Consider the following 16629-nt stretch of genomic DNA (forward strand, 5'->3'; position numbering starts at 1 on the left):
CTGAAATCAGCAGAGGTAGAAGTCAAAAAGGAACATCAAGTGTTGATGGTGAATAAAACTATTAAGTTCAAGAAGGGCAAGGGAAAGAAAGCTTTCAAGAAGGACGGCAAGGGAGTTGCCGCGCCCGGCAAGCAAGCTGCCGGGAAGAAGCCAAAGAATGGACCCAAGCCCGAGACTGAGTGCTTTTATTGCAAGGGAAGTGGTCACTGGAAGCGGAACTGCCCCAAATACTTAGCGGACAAGAAGGCCGGCATCACGAAAGGTATATGTGATATACATGTAATTGATGTGTACCTTATCAGTACTCGTAGTAGCTCCTGGATATTTGATACCGGTGCGGTTGCTCACATTTGTAACTCAAAACAGGAGCTGCGGAATAAGCGGAGACTGGCGAAGGACGAGGTGACAATGCGCGTCGGGAATGGTTCCAAGGTCAATGTGATCGCCGTCGGCACGCTACCTCTACATTTACCTTCGGGGTTAGTTTTAAACCTTAATAATTGTTATTTAGTGCCAGCTTTGAGCATGAACATTGTATCAGGATCTCGTTTAATTCGTGATGGCTACTCATTTAAATCCGAGAATAATGGTTGTTCTATTTCTATGAGAGATATGTTTTATGGTCATGCTCCGATGGTGAATGGTTTATTCTTAATGAATCTCGAGCGTAATGCTACACATGTTCATAGTGTGAGTACCAAAAGATGTAAGATTGATAATGATAGTCCCACATACTTGTGGCACTGCCGCCTTGGTCACATAGGTGTCAAACGCATGAAGAAGCTCCATGCTGATGGACTTTTAGAGTCTCTTGATTACGAATCATTTGACACGTGCGAACCATGCCTCATGGGTAAAATGACCAAGACTCCGTTCTCAGGAACAATGGAGCGAGCAACCAACTTATTGGAAATCATACATACTGATGTGTGCGGTCCAATGAGTGTTGAGGCTCGCGGTGGCTATCGTTATGTTCTCACCCTCACTGATGACTTGAGTAGATATGGGTATGTCTACTTAATGAAACACAAGTCTGAGACCTTTGAAAAGTTCAAGGAATTTAAGAGTGAGGTTGAGAATCAACGTGACAGGAAAATCAAGTTCCTGCGATCAGATCGTGGAGGAGAATACTTGAGTCACGAGTTTGGCACACACTTAAGAAAATGTGGAATAGTTTCACAACTCACGCCGCCTGGAACACCTCAGCGTAATGGTGTGTCCGAACGTCGTAATTGCACTCTATTAGATATGGTGCGATCTATGATGTCTCTTACCGATTTACCGCTATCTTTTTGGGGCTATGCTTTAGAGACTGCCGCATTCACTTTAAATAGGGCTCCGTCGAAATCCGTTGAGACGACACCGTATGAATTATGGTTTGGGAAGAAACCTATGCTGTCGTTTCTAAAAGTTTGGGGATGCGATGCTTATGTCAAGAAACTTCAACCTGAAAAGCTCGAACCCAAGTCGGAAAAATGCGTCTTCATAGGATACCCTAAAGAAACTATTGGGTATACCTTCTACCTCAGATCCGAAGGCAAGATCTTTGTTGCCAAGAATGGATCCTTTCTAGAGAAAGAGTTTCTCTCGAGAAGTAAGTGGGAGGAAAGTAGAACTTGATGAAGTATTACCTCTTGAACCGGAAAATGGCGCAACTCAAGAAAATGTTCCTGAGGTGCCTGCACCGACTAGAGAGGAAGTTAATTATGATGATCATGAAACTTCAGATCAAGTTGCTACTGAACTTCGTAGGTCCACAAGGACACGTTCTGCACCAGAGTGGTACGGCAACCCTGTCTTGGAAATCATGTTGTTAGACAACGATGAACCTTCGAACTATGAAGAAGCGATGGCGGCCCCGGATTCTGACAAATGGCTAGAAGCCATGGAATCCGAGATAGGATCCATGTATGAAAACAAAGTATGGACTTTGACTGACTTGCCTGTTGAGCGGCGAGCCATAGAAAATAAATGGATCTTTAAGAAGAAGACAGACGCGGATGGTAATGTGACCATCTATAAAGCTCGGCTTGTCGCTAAGGGTTATCAACAAGTTCAAGGGGTTGACTACGATGAGACTTTCTCACCGGTAGCGAAGCTAAAGTCCGTCCGAATCATGTTAGCAATTGCCGCATTCTATGATTATGAGATATGGCAAATGGACGTCAAAACGACATTCCTTAATGGTTTCCTTAAGGAAGAATTGTATATGATGCAGCCAGAAGGTTTTGTCGATGCTAAGAATGCTGACAAGGTGTGCAAGCTCCAATGCTCGATTTATGGGCTGGTGCAAGCATCTCGGAGTTGGAACATTCGCTTTGATGAGATGATCAAAGCGTTTGGGTTTACGCAGACTTATGGAGAAGCCTGTGTTTACAAGAAAGTGAGTGGGAGCTTTGTAGCATTTCTCATATTATATGTAGATGACATACTTTTGATGGGAAATGATATAGAACTCTTGGACAGCATTAAGGCCTACTTGAATGAGAGTTTTTCAATGAAGGACCTTGGAGAAGCTGCATATATATTAGGCATCAAGATCTATAGAGATAGATCAAGACGCCTCATAGGTCTTTCACAAAGCACATACCTTGATAAGATATTGAATAAATTCAATATGGATCAGTCTAAGAAGGGGTTCTTGCCTGTGATACAAGGTGTGAAATTGAGCTCAGCTTAATGTCCGACCACGGCAGAAGATATAGAAGAGATGAGTGTCATCCCCTATGCCTCAGCCATAGGTTCTATTATGTATGCCATGTTGTGTACCAGACCTAATGTAAACCTTGCCGTAAGTTTGGTAGGAAGGTACCAAAGTAATCCCGGCAAGGAACACTGGACAGCGGTCAAGAATATCCTGAAGTACCTGAAAAGGACTAAGGAAATGTTTCTCGTTTATGGAGGTGACGAAGAGCTCGTCGTAAAAGGTTACGTCGACGCTAGCTTCGACACAGATCTGGATGACTCCAAGTCACAAACCGGATACATGTATATTTTGAATGGTGGGGCAGTAAGCTGGTGCAGTTGCAAGCAGAGCGTCGTGGCGGGATCTACATGTGAAGCGGAGTACATGGCAGCCTCGGAGGCAGCGCATGAAGCAATTTGGGTGAAGGAGTTCATCACCGACCTAGGAGTCATACCCAATGCGTCGGGGCCAATTAAACTCTTCTGTGACAACACTGGAGCTATTGCACTTGCAAGGAGCCCAGGTTTCACAAGAAGACCAGGCACATCAAGCGTCGCTTCAACTCCATTCGTGAAAATGTTCAAGATGGAGACATAGATATTTGTAAAGTACATACGGACCTGAATGTAGCAGATCTGTTGACTAAACCTCTCCCTAGAGCAAAACATGATCAACACCAGAATTCCATGGGTGTTCGATTCATCACAATGTAACTAGATTATTGACTCTAGTGCAAGTGGGAGACTGTTGGAAATATGCCCTAGAGGCAATAATAAAAGCATTATTATTATATTTCCTTGTTCATGATAATTGTCTTTATTCATGCTATAGTTGTGTTATCCGGAAATCGTAATACATGTGTGAATAATAGACACTAACATGTCCCTAGTAAGCCTCTAGTTGACTAGCTCGTTGATCAACAGATAGTCATGGTTTCCTGACTATGGACATTGGATGTCATTGATAACGAGATCACATCATTAGGAGAATGATGTGATGGACAAGACCCAATCCTAAACATAGCACAAGATCGTATAGTTCGTTTGCTAGAGTTTTCCAATGTCAAGTATCTTTTCCTTAGACCATGAGATCGTGTAACTCCCGGATACCGTAGGAGTGCTTTGGGTGTACCAAACGTCACAACGTAACCGGGTGACTATAAAGGTATACTACGGGTATCTCCGAAAGTGTCTGTTGGGTTGACACGGATCAAGACTGGGATTTGTCACTCCGTATGACGGAGAGGTATCACTGGGCCCACTCGGTAATGCATCATCATAATGAGCTCAAAGTGACCAAGTGTCTGGTCACGGGATCATGCATTACGGTACGAGTAAAGTGACTTGCCGGTAACGATATTGAACGAGGTATTGGGATACCGACGATCGAATCTCGGGCAAGTAACATACCGATTGACGAAGGGAATTGTGTACGGGGTTGCTTGAATCCTCGACATCGTGGTTCATTCGATGAGATCATCGAGGAGCATGTGGGAGCCAACATGGGTATCCAGATCCCGTTGTTGGTTATTGACCGGAGAGCAATCTCGGTCATGTCTACATGTCTCCCGAACCCGTAGGGTCTGCACACTTAAGGTTCGGTGACGCCAGGGTTGTAGGGATATGTATATGAGTAACCCGAAAGTTGTTCGGAGTCCCGGATGAGATCCCGGACGTCACGAGGAGTTTCGGAATGGTCCGGAGGTAAAGAATTATATATAGGAAGTGCTATTTCGGCCGTCGGGACAAGTTTCGGGGTCACCGGTATTGTACCAAGACCACCGGAAGGGTCCCGGGGGTCCATCGGGTGGGGCCACCTATCCCGGAGGGCCCCACGGGCTGAAGTGGGAAGGGATCCAGCCCAAAGTGGGCTGGGGCGCCACTTCCCCTAGGGCCCATGCGCCTAGGGTGGGGGAAACCCTAAAGGGGGGGCGCCCCCTTGCTTGGGGGGCAAGCCCCCCACCCCTTGGCCGCCGCCCCCTAGGAGATTGCATCTCCTAGGGCCGCCGCCCCCCCTAGGCCCCCCTATATATAGTGGGGGGGATGGAGGACCTCTTACTTTTGCCTTTGGTGCCTCCCTCTCCCTCTCCCTCTCCAACACATCCTCCTCCTTCATAGAGCTTGGCGAAGCCCTACCGGAGTACTGCAGCTCCATCACCACCACGCCGTCGTGCTGCTGCTGGAGCCATCTTCCTCAAACCTCTCCTTCCCCCTTGCTGGATCAAGAAGGAGGAGACGTTACGCTGACCGTACGTGTGTTGAACGCGGAGGTGCCGTCCGTTCGGTGCTAGGATCTCTGGTGATTTGGATCACGTCGAGTACAACTTCCTCATCCCCGTTCTTTAAACGCTTCCGCGCGTGATCTACAAAGGTATGTAGATGCAATCCGATCACTCGTTGCTAGATGAACTCCTAGATGGATCTTGGTGAAACCGTAGGAAATTTTTTGTTTTCTGCAACGTTCCCCAACACCAAGCCCTCCAAAGAACTAGCATAAGTTTTTCCCTCATGTCACCATGGCAAATACTCAAGCTTTGCAAAAGCCAATCCGGGGAGAAAGGCATGATTGATTTGTCTTCCGGCAGTTTCCAAAATTTACTCATTTCCTCACGAAGAGCTCTCTATTTTGTGCATACAATGGTAGTATGATGTGTGTTTTCAATCGCAGTCCACATAGGTTGCATATACCACCCAATTCAAGAGTCCTCCTATGCTTGTCCTTTGTAGGGAGAGAATCAGTGGCAGCCCTCCAGGTGAAGATACGGACTTTATGTGGTACCTTTGCTTTCCAGACTAGATTCCATAAGCTCTCCCTAGCAATACTGGGGTTTTTTGAGGATCCTTCATTAGACCCCCCCCCCCAAGAAACTCCAAGATGATAAGCACTCCTAACCGTGAATGTACCGTTCTTCTCATAGTTCCAAGCTAGAATGCCCCCATAGGCCTTGGGGGAAGCTTGATCCTGTATATTTCTTCTGAGTCAAAATTGTAGAACAACTTGTCAATGATCTGCTTGTTCCAGTCATTAGAATGGGGAAGCAACAACTGGTTTACCCACCTCAGCCGGCTTCTAGTTTTCATGGATTGTATGGAAAGGCCAGATTGCCGAGGTATCCAGTTGTCACGAAGGATTTGGATACTCTTTCCATTTCCCACTCTCCAAACCACTCCCTTTTTCAAGAGTTCAAGCCCATACTCAATTCCACGCCACACGGGAGATCCATCAGAGGTGAAGACCGCGCCCAACAAATTTCCTTTTGGGTAGTATTTTGCTTTTAGAACCCTAGCATATAGATTGTCAGGTCTTTGGACAAGTCGCCATGCTTGTTTTGCGAGAAGAGCTTGATTGAAAATACACATATCACGGAACCCAAGCCGCCCCCTCACGCTTTGGTTTTGTCATCTTCTCCCATGACATCCAGTGCACTCTTCTTTTGTTCTCTTCATCCCCCCACCAGAAGTCACGCACCGGTTTCTCATATTTATCACAAAAGCCTGCACTCATTTTGAAGATACTCATGGCATGCGTAGGTAGGGCTTGAGCAATAGATTTGACCAAAATATCTTTTGCCCCATAGGACAAGTATCTTTCTGCCCAGTCCGTAAGTCTTTTAATGAACCTCTCGAAAATGGGTTGGAAATGAGAATCCTTCATTCGACCTTCAGGGGTTAGAAGACCGAGATACTTTTCCTCAAAGGTCGAAGAGGTGAGGTCCAGGGTATGCATGATCTCCTCCTGGACCGAATCGGACACACACTGCTGAATAAGATGGAACAAGTCAATATGTATTGATTCAATTGATAACTAGATTCCAATTTTAACACGTAATCGCATAATTAAAAATAAAATGATCGGTAAAGCACAGTGATTGCATATAAAATATTTGTGCCCTTGCAGGATATGGACAATTATCTAGTAAGTGTAAAAATATATAGTTTTGTTAGCCCATGGGCCATGGCCTGGACCAAGGCTCACTTACAGGAGGCTAGGCCCATGGACGCGTTACCTCCCAGCTCTACTACGTAGCCCTAAAAAAAAAACGTAGCCGAGGTGCTTCGTGCTCCCGGACGGCGTTACTCAAAAAAAAAAAAAAACTCCCGGACGGCGAAGGGATGCAAGCCGAGGAAGACGCCGAGTTCGTGGGTGCGCGGGTGGAGGCCGGCCTCCGCGCCGCCCGCTTCTCCGCGCCGCCGTCGTCGGAGGAGTTCGCGGCCTCCATCGAGCCCAAGAACGTCCCCGCCGTAACTGCTCTGCACCTCATCTCCTCCCAGCTCTCCTTTCCTTCCTTCCCCGTGCCCCCTTCTGATGTCTCCGTGCTTGCTCCCGTGGGGGGAAACCCCAATATCTAGGTATTCCGCGGCGTGCTCAAGGGGTCAGCCGCCTCCCCTCGGTGGGATCCTCTCCATGGTGGCCTCGACTACTTGCTGGTTCGGATCACTCCCTCCCTCCCTCCCCCTGTACAGTTCATACTAGGAGACAGCGAAAAAATAACATATGTTTGAGCCTTTCTACTTTGCAATTGTCGATGCAATATTTACCCCGGTCATTCACTCGTTCTTCAGGAGAAGGTGGGGCCTGATGTTGCGGTGGAAGCCATGATGTCGAGCACCGGGCACGTGTTCTACGGGGATCTCAGAAGTCATGAGAGGGTTGTTGTTTTGTTGCTCCGAATTTTCTGCTTGGAATTCCTGAATTATTCCGTATGCACAATTCACGTTGAGGCGCTGACACTAGATATATCGTTCCTTGATGTAGGTTTCTATCCCATTCTCCACATTCATGCATTCCTGCAAATCTTACCTGGGGCATCTGAATGCTGCTAGTGATTCGTCCAAAGATAAAGGTATTGGGGAGGAGCCAACTTGTTCAGGGGAAATGTGCTCAGCTGGCTTGGAGATTTCCGAGCAACTCTACTTAGCACAGGCATGTTTGCCTTTTTGCACCCTTCTGATAAGTAGTTACTGTAGTGTTATACAGTTATTTATGTACATGAAAATAAATCTTACCTACAACAGGTGTCAATCCTCAACACTGAGAACAAAGAGAGATGCTCGTTAGAAGTTTTAAAAGAGGACATTCAGGAGGTCTGCTTAACCGTGTTTGTTTTTCATGCGAATCATCTCTATTCATGACTTCCAAGCTTTTGAGTTAATTGGTTTCTTTTTTCTTTCTGCAGCCTATATTTCTGAAAGGAAAACCATTTTCATCAATAAACTTCTGGATGAGTAGGGCTCACATGAGATCAAGTACCCATTATGATCCTCACCATAACCTTCTCTGCGTGGTGGCTGGATGCAAGAAAGGTATCTTTCATATTTTAGGCAGTAATAGTATGCTATGCAGCTATTGTTGATGTTCTTTTGGATGTTAATTTACAAGTTCTACGGATATTATGTGTTGGTACTTGGTTGTGTCTTTGGTAACAACATAGGAATATCACCATTTTACTGCAACTGCAGATGGACTTTTTGTGTTCTAATTGAATTTGCTCTCTTCAACTTTAGTTTCATGGTCTTTTCACGTGATAAAAGATCCTTATCTTGAAGCCGTTTGAAATATTTATTTTCTAGCACCTGATTTTTTTTAAAGAAACCTATTAATTGTTTATTTCCCCTGATAAAATTCCATACAGTAACTTTGTGGTCTCCCTCCGCATCCCCATTTTTGTATCCAATGCCTGTATACGGGGAGGCCTCCAACCATAGGTAAACTCCTTTTCTCCAAGGAACTATTTCCATTTATTTAATTGACTTGAGTAATTGGAATTTAGCAGATAAAAAATGCTTTCTCTGATCCCCCAATCATTTTTGGCAGCGGTGTCAGTATTGAGGAACCAGACTATTCAAGTTACACAAGAGCAAAATACATGAAGGAGTATTCTGAAAGGGTTGTCCTAAATTGTGGCGATGCTCTTTTCATACCAGAAGGATGGTACATGTTTTTGAACTATTTTACACTGTACTTAATCCTATTTCTCAGCATCTCAGTTTTCGATACCAGAAGGATGGTACATCTTTTTGAATTATTTTACACTGTACTTAATCCTATTTCTCAGCATCTCAGTTTCCGATACCAGAAGATTGGTGCCATCTGCCATCCGTGTTCCATAGCTGATTTTCATTTTTATTTTCATCATACCATTTTGCGACCTTTATCTCCTTTAAATCAGAAAGTGGTTATTCGGTTTAATACATTTGATACATGTGAAAGCTCATATGTTGCTAGCATAGTGTGATATCCTGATTTTTCCGTGGTTCATTTTTTTAATGTAAAGTCGGCACCCATTTTTTAAGTAAAAAGACTGAACTCTGGGAAAATCTGGATGTTGCACATGGGAAAAAATTATCTTAGATTTTTGCTCTGTTAAGTATCCTCCAACACTCTAGCCAGATTGATTTCATCCTCTCGAGAAGAGAAGATAGGCGTGCGTGCCTAGACTGTAAGGTCATACCTGGAGAGAGTGTTGTACCCCAGCATAAGCTGGTGGTTGCTGACTTCCGCTTTCGGATTCGTGTCCAGCGGGATAAGCGTGCCAAAGTCGCTAGAACGAAGTGGTGGAAGGTCAAGGGGGAGGTAGCTCAGGTGTTCAAGGAGAGGGTTATTAAGGAGGGCCCTTGGGAGGAAGGAGGGGATGCGGACAATGTGTGGATGAAGATGGCGACTTGCATTCGTAAGGTGGCCTCGGAGGAGTTTGGAGTGTCCAGGGGAAGGAGAAGCGAAGATAAGGATACCTGGTGGTGGAATGATGATGTCCAGAAGGCGATTAAAGAGAAGAAAGATTGCTTCAGACGCCTATACCTGGATAGGAGTGCAGACAACATAGAGAAGTACAAGATGGCGAAGAAGGCCGCAAAGCGAGCTGTTGGTGAAGCAAGGAGTCGGGCATATGAGGACCTCTACCAACGGTTAGGCACGAAGGAAGGTGAAAGGGACATCTATAAGATGGCTAAGATCCGGGAGAGGAAGACGAGGGATATTGGCCAAGTCAAATGCATCAAGGACGGAGCAGGCCAACTCTTGGTGAAGGACGAGGAGATTAAGCATAGATGGCGGGAGTACTTCGACAAGCTGTTCAATGGGGAGAATGAGAGTTCTACCATTGAACTGGACGACTCCTTTGATGAGACCAGCATGCGTTTTGTGCGGCGCATCCAGGAGTCTGAGGTGAAGGAGGCTTTAAAAAGGATGAAAGGAGGCAAGGCGATGGGCCCTGATTGTATCCCCATTGAGGTGTGGAAAGGTCTCGGGGACATAGCGATAGTATGGCTAACCAAGCTTTTCAACCTCATTTTTCGGGCAAACAAGATGCCAGAAGAATGGAGACAGAGTATATTAGTACCAATCTTCAAGAACAAGGGGGATGTTCAGAGTTGTACTAATTACCGTGGAATTAAGCTGATGAGCCATACAATGAAGCTATGGGAGAGAGTCATTGAGCACCGCTTAAGAGGAATGACAAGCGTGGCCAAAAATCAGTTTGGTTTCATGCCTGGGAGGTCGACCATGGAAGCCATTTTCTTGGTACGACAACTTATGGAGAGATATAGGGAGCAAAAGAAGGACTTGCATATGGTGTTCATTGACTTGGAGAAGGCCTATGATAAGATACCGCGGAATGTCATGTGGTGGGCCTTGGAGAAACACAAAGTTCCAGCAAAGTACATTACCCTCATCAAGGACATGTACGATACTGTTGTGACAAGTGTTCGAACAAGTGATGTCGACACCGATGACTTCCCGATTAAGATAGGACTGCATCAGGGGTCAGCTTTGAGCCCTTATCTTTTTGCATTGGTGATGGATGAGGTCACAAGGGATATACAAGGAGATATCCCATGGTGTATGCTCTTTGCGGATGATGTGGTGCTAGTTGACGATAGTCGGACGGGGGTAAATAGGAAGTTAGAGTTATGGAGACAAACCTTGGAATCGAAAGGGTTTAGGCTTAGTAGAACTAAAACCGAGTACATGATGTGCGGTTTCAGTACTACTAGGTGTGAGGAGGAGGAGGTTAGCCTTGATGGCCAGGTGGTACCTCGGAAGGACACCTTTCGGTATTTGGGGTCAATGTTGCAGGAGGATGGGGGTATTGATGAAGATGTGAACCATCGAATCAAAGCCGGATGGATGAAGTGGCGCCAAGCTTCTGGCATTCTCTGTGACAAGAGAGTGCCACAAAAGCTAAAAGGCAAGTTCTACAGGACGGCGGTTCGACCCGCAATGTTGTATGGCGCGGAGTGTTGGCCGACTAAAAGGCGACGTGTTCAACAGTTAGGTGTGGCGGAGATGCGTATGTTGAGATGGATGTGTGGCCACACGAGGAAGGATCGAGTCCGGAATGATGATATACGAGATAGAGTTGGGGTAGCACCAATTGAGAAGAAGCTTGTCCAACATCGTCTGAGATGGTTTGGGCATATTCAGCGCAGGCCTCCAGAAGCTCCAGTGCATAGCGGACGGCTAAAGCGTGCGGAGAATGTTAAGAGAGGGCGGGGTCGACCGAATTTGACATGGGAGGAGTCCGTTAAGAGAGACCTGAAGGATTGGAGTATCGACAAAGAGCTAGCTATGGACAGGGGAGCGTGGAAGCTTGCTATCCATGTGCCAGAGCCATGAGTTGGTTGCGAGATCTTATGGGTTTCACCTCTAGCCTACCCCAACTTGTTTGGGACTAAAGGCTTTGTTGTTGTTGTTGTTGTTGTTGTTAAGTATCCTCCAACAAAACTAATGTAGGGTAGCTAATATGTCTTACACTTTGAGTGTTCATTTATCAGGTATCACCAAGTAGACAGTGATGATTTGACCATAGCAATTAACTTTTGGTGGAAATCAAGAATAATGACTGAAATGTTAGAGCATATGGATGCCTACTATCTACGCCGAATTTTAAGGAGGTATTTTTATTATATTTGGGCCATCCACATTTCCTTTAATATTTGTTGCAGCTTCCCCAGATTGACTGTCTGTAGTGTATTGTAAGAGTATGCTGTTTTTCCTAGTTTCCTTCAGTTCACGTTTTTCCTGGTTTATTTCAGTTCGCCCCTCTAATTGAATTGTGTATATTTAATACTCCTAGGTAGCAGCATCCATAAGATGAATGAATAAAAACTACCCAAACCCATAAGATGAAGTGCATATGTTCAATGGTTACTCTCCCTTGTAAACATGAGGTTTTCCATATCAATCAGGTGCTGAATCTTCCTCTACATTTTTGAGGATGTTGATGTGGGTACATGATAAAAATAACAAACAGCTGTTACACTTTACTCAGTATCAATTCCCTTGTTTCAGAGGTAGTAGCATTTCAGAATGTGCAGTTCTTTACTGAAGGACATTTAGAATGACTAATTTTCTGATCCCCAAGTTTTTATGTTTTTGCTTATTTTGCAGTACCTATTTTTAATCTATATACCTGACTGGTTTCCCTGCTTGTTTTTGGCACTATCTTGCTGGTGTCTACCTCTAAAACTGATTTGTAGTGAAGATTGGTGGATACAGAGATGGTATGTCCCATTACCCTCTTTTGGTTATTTTGGTAGTACAAAACTTTTGTTTCATCGTTCGAAAATACGAAGTGTGCTATTGGTTTCTGAAATCACCTGGCTCCTTGGCTTCTTGCCCTGATCTGGGGATTTTAACTAACTTTAGATGATTCGTCGCCTCTGCATGCAGTAGTTAGCAGTGCCTTTTCTCCTCTGTTCACCGGATGAATAACTTGTGTAATAACTCTGTGCATCTCTCATGCTACAGAACAAAATAGTGCAGAAAAATTTCTTCAGACATGCGAAAGAAAACAACGGTTTTCAGCCAACAGACAAAGAATTGAGAGGTGAGTATTTTATGCCTTTCGAGAGGCACCTTAAGCTTTCTGTCCTATTTTTAATTTTAGTTAAATTTAGTGATAGAATGACAGTTAAGTGCTCTCCAAACTTCTATTGACTATTTGGATGGATGAATGTTATGTGTTATTCGAACTTCAAAGATTGTCATAGTAACTACTTGTTTCTCTATTTAACCATTGTGGCCATTTATGAGCAAAGCAATGCTTACCCCTTCATATTTCTTTTGGTATATTTATTTAGATCCAGTTCCCTTTTAGTTCTTACAGTCACGATTCAAGACCTTCTGTTAATCATTTGGCAGGCTCTGAGCAATTCAATTTGCACAACGAGGTTAAAAGTCATGATACATCTGACAAGAAAGGTGCACGGGATACATCTGACAAGAAAGGCGCAGCTGATACATCTGGCAAGAAAGGTGCACCATTGCAATCTTTGGAACCCAGCACCCTACAAGCGCTTTATGAACTCATGTCAATGGTTCATGACAGTGTTGAAGCGGTTGACCAAAATGACATAGCAGAATCTGCATCTCAGGATACATCTTCCAGCCAAAGCAATGAAAGAAAGAAGACTGCTGCAGATGATTCATCTCTCTTGGAGAAAGACCCCGTTGCAAAAATCATTTTGCCAGTTGAACCACTCGAGTTGCGGAGTATGCTACTAGCAATGGTGGTATGTACCATGTATTTAAAAGTTAAATCAGCTGATACCATAGCATGTCCCCCCTTCTAAATCGAACCTTTTTTGCACTTTCAAGTCCTCATATTTAAAAATTAGGAAATAAGTTGGTCTTGCTTATATTCCCTATATAGGTAACACTAACATGCACAAAACCTTTATCGGCGTTGGAGTATCATACATACTACATTATGCTTTATAATATTTCAGCATCTTAGTTATTCAATGCTGGATCATATTTTGTTCTTTGTTATCTAAATTCTCTTAAATTTCCATGCTTTTCAGCATACTTTCCCAAGGACATTAGAAGGTTTAGTCCTCAACATACTTGGACCTACAGGAGCTGAGATACTGACTAGGAAGTTTGACGAGATGGATCAACAAACCACAACAGAAGAACAGTGAGTAGCCTCCCGTGTCATTTTCTTAATTCAGATTATAGTGACGCTTCTAAGCTGATGACTGTCATGATACAGGACTGAGTTCTACAAGACATTCTACAGCGCATTTGATGACCAATATGCTGCAATGGACGCACTTCTCAATAGGAAGGAACTGTTTTCTTTCCAGGTTCTTTTTTCATGAGTTTTTCCATTTCATGAAATAGGAAAAACAAAATTATAATATTCAATGTGTTATTAACTTGTGACAGAAGAAAATCTAATATTTTAACTAGTTAAGAATGTACCATCTTATATGTTATTGTTGTCAACCCAAATGTCCAACGTGTCATGGAGCTAAGCGTATAGTGATATTATTGCTAACTCTGAATCAAAATTGTTATGTAATGGACTTACAGCTTAAATGTTTTTGCCGATGTCATGGAGCTAACCAACTAATCTCGTTTTTTACAAATGTTTTTATCCGATGCAGGTGTTCCAGAGTGTCCTTGACCAATATCTTAGGGTGCATGTTGATCGGCCTAGCTAATGTGTCACGGACAAATGCATGGATTGAGGATAGATCATGGAGCTCGTGTGCAGCCTAGAGTTGCATTGTTGAATCGAAACTTGCTGTGGGTTCAGAATTTACTTTTTGAAAGGAATGAGGTTTGGTTCGAGCTGCGGCCCAGACTAGTGCAACATGAGATTCATCAGTAGTGTCAAACTGTCAACACTGTCTAAGTGTAGTTGCCTTTGGTTGGAGCCTCCCAAGGATCATGTATGATAGCCGATTGAATTATTTTGATGTTTTATCGTTCTGATTTAGAGTACTTCGAGTGACTTGGTCTACGAAGCATTCAGAAAAATGTCACTCTGAAGCCATCCTGTTTCCGCCATCACATTCAAAGATAAAAGTGTAAGCTGAGAGGCACGCAAGTCTGCAAGACATTCTCTGTTCTATGGCAGGTGCAATAGCGGGAGGGTATGTCCTATGTTCTTTGTGTGCAGGTGAAGTGATTCATTTTACTTGTTATGTGTATCATCAATGTAGTGAACAAAACATTCTAAGCCTGGTCATAATGGGGAGTAACTTATACTAGTGTCATGCATATGACACTACTCTAAGTTATTATCTTCATAGTGCAAAGTAACATACTAGTAGTGCCATACTCCCTCCGGTCCTTTTTACTCTGCATATTAGAATTTTCTGAAGTCAAACTTCACAAAGTTTGACCGTATTTATATGAAAAAATATCAACATCTGCCATGCTAAAGTTATACAATATGAAACTTTAAGTCATAACACATCTATTGATATTGATTTCAGATTGTGAATGTTGGTATTTTTTTCTATAAAATTGGTCAAACTTTACGAGGCTTGACTTCAGTCAAATCTTATATGCAGACTAAAAAAGACCGGAGGGAGTATGTGGCTTCATTTAATGATTTGTAGACTCATCTTGCCTTGGGAAACGCTATTTTACAGTAACATATTATGTTACCACTTCTCATTGACTACATGCCACATAAGCAAAAATTTCTCAAAGTGCGCTATTTTACTACATAAGTTACTCCCACTATGACTAGCCTAACTGTACAAAATGTGATTGATGGCAACGGAACAGTACAATATGCACAGCCGCTTGCCATTCAAAGCAAGAACGATTCTTCAGAGAAATGCACAGCTCAATTTGCACGAGGACGGCCAACAAGTGACACAAAGTAATGATGGAATAGAAGGCAAAACTCTTCCACACCAAATTCAGAAAGAAGTGAACTCCTATTTTTTTTTGCCGCATACATGATGTTGTAGTGAAAGAGATGGAACTTCATGATGTTCATGAATGCAGCAAACAAAACCTTCCAGCTATACAAAATTTGTTCTCTTTGAAGAATCATTTTCACTTGAATGAGAAACAACTGTGTGCACCAAATTGTGGAATAGAAGGCAAAGCTCTTGTGCACCAAATTCCAAACGAATGGTAAAAATTCATCTTTTTGGCGCATTCCTGGTGTTGGTAGTGAAAAGGGTGGAACTTAGCGATGTTCACCATTGCTCGCCACCAGGTATTGGTACCTGGAAAAAAGATTTGTCCACACGAAGCACAGAGGAAAAAAAACAGCGATCATTTCTCTCCGTGCTCATTTTTGCTTCAGGCATTGATACCTGAAGAACAATCAGTGACAATTTTAAAACAAGGCCTCCTCTAGGCCAGCACCCGCAACTCTGCATAAAACTGTCAACCAAGGCAGGCAGTAATAACCTGGAATTAGAAGTGGTCCATTACTTAACAGTTGGGGACAGCATGAGAACGACATTAGACTCTCGACTCTCTCGGGCGAAGCTTGCGACCATCATTAGTACAACTCACAGACCAGGAGACTGGATCTGAAACGCGCTACGGCAAAGCAGGGTAAATGTCTGTCAGGCGCGGAAGCGCTGTGCAGCAGCAGCAGCAGCGCCACGCCGACCGAGGAATGGGATTAGCGCTCGGCGGGCCCGGCGGCGACGGCGGGCACCGAGGTGATGTGGCCCCAGCGCGCCCGGAGGTAGGCGGCGTACTCCTCCTCCCACTTCCAGAAGCTGCAGCCCCCCTTCTAGAGAGCAGCAGCCGGGACACGGAAGATTAGATTAGAGAGGGGGGCGGACGGAGAAGAACCGAAGGCGGACGCGAGGAAACTCACTCCCTAGTACTCGCATCTGTAGAACGGGCGCCCCGGATTCTTGGCCGTCCTGGAGACGAACCGCTTGACGAGGCCTACATCGCAGACCGGGCAGCGGATCAGCGGGAGCGGCTCCTTGGACTTGGAGAAGGGCCACATGGCTTGGCAGGTCGACAAGCGGACAGATGCTCTAGGGTTTAGGGTTTGCAGATCTATGGAATGGTGGAGAAGGTTTTCCTTTTTTTTCGTTTGTTTGAACGGGGTGGAGGGAAGGTGAGCAGGTGAGAAGAAGAGTGGGGGGAATATATATGTCGTGCGGGAAAGGAACAAGAAGATTTGGTCCCAGTTGGGCCGGGCCGATAATAACTGGGAAGGG

At 44.3% G+C, this 16629-nt stretch overlaps 1 protein-coding gene and 1 long non-coding RNA gene across 2 annotated transcripts; one reads left to right on the forward strand and one right to left on the reverse strand.

Annotated features, from left to right (window-relative positions):
- The first annotated feature begins 6726 nt into the window (after positions 1 to 6726).
- Positions 6727 to 14581, forward strand: LOC125544970 (2-oxoglutarate (2OG) and Fe(II)-dependent oxygenase superfamily protein). Its single transcript, XM_048708785.2, has 15 exons — positions 6727 to 6927; positions 7036 to 7113; positions 7249 to 7335; positions 7442 to 7609; positions 7702 to 7770; positions 7863 to 7989; positions 8319 to 8391; positions 8501 to 8617; positions 11461 to 11580; positions 12171 to 12189; positions 12437 to 12515; positions 12830 to 13200; positions 13492 to 13607; positions 13683 to 13776; positions 14080 to 14581. The coding sequence occupies exons 1-15, from the start codon at positions 6799 to 6801 to the stop codon at positions 14134 to 14136; spliced, it is 1704 nt and encodes a 567-aa protein (XP_048564742.1). The 5' UTR covers positions 6727 to 6798; the 3' UTR covers positions 14137 to 14581.
- Positions 14582 to 15771: 1190 nt separating this feature from the next.
- On the reverse strand, positions 15772 to 16516 carry LOC125548692 (uncharacterized). The gene is made up of 2 exons (XR_007301146.2): positions 16275 to 16516; positions 15772 to 16187 (listed from the first exon to the last, which is right to left on the reverse strand). It is a non-coding gene; the product is annotated as an uncharacterized LOC125548692 (long non-coding RNA).
- Positions 16517 to 16629: the final 113 nt, after the last annotated feature.

Source organism: Triticum urartu, chromosome 3A, assembly GCF_056163025.1.
Source record: "Triticum urartu cultivar PI428250 chromosome 3A, HENAU_Tu73, whole genome shotgun sequence".
Taxonomy (NCBI): Eukaryota; Viridiplantae; Streptophyta; class Magnoliopsida; order Poales; family Poaceae; genus Triticum; species Triticum urartu.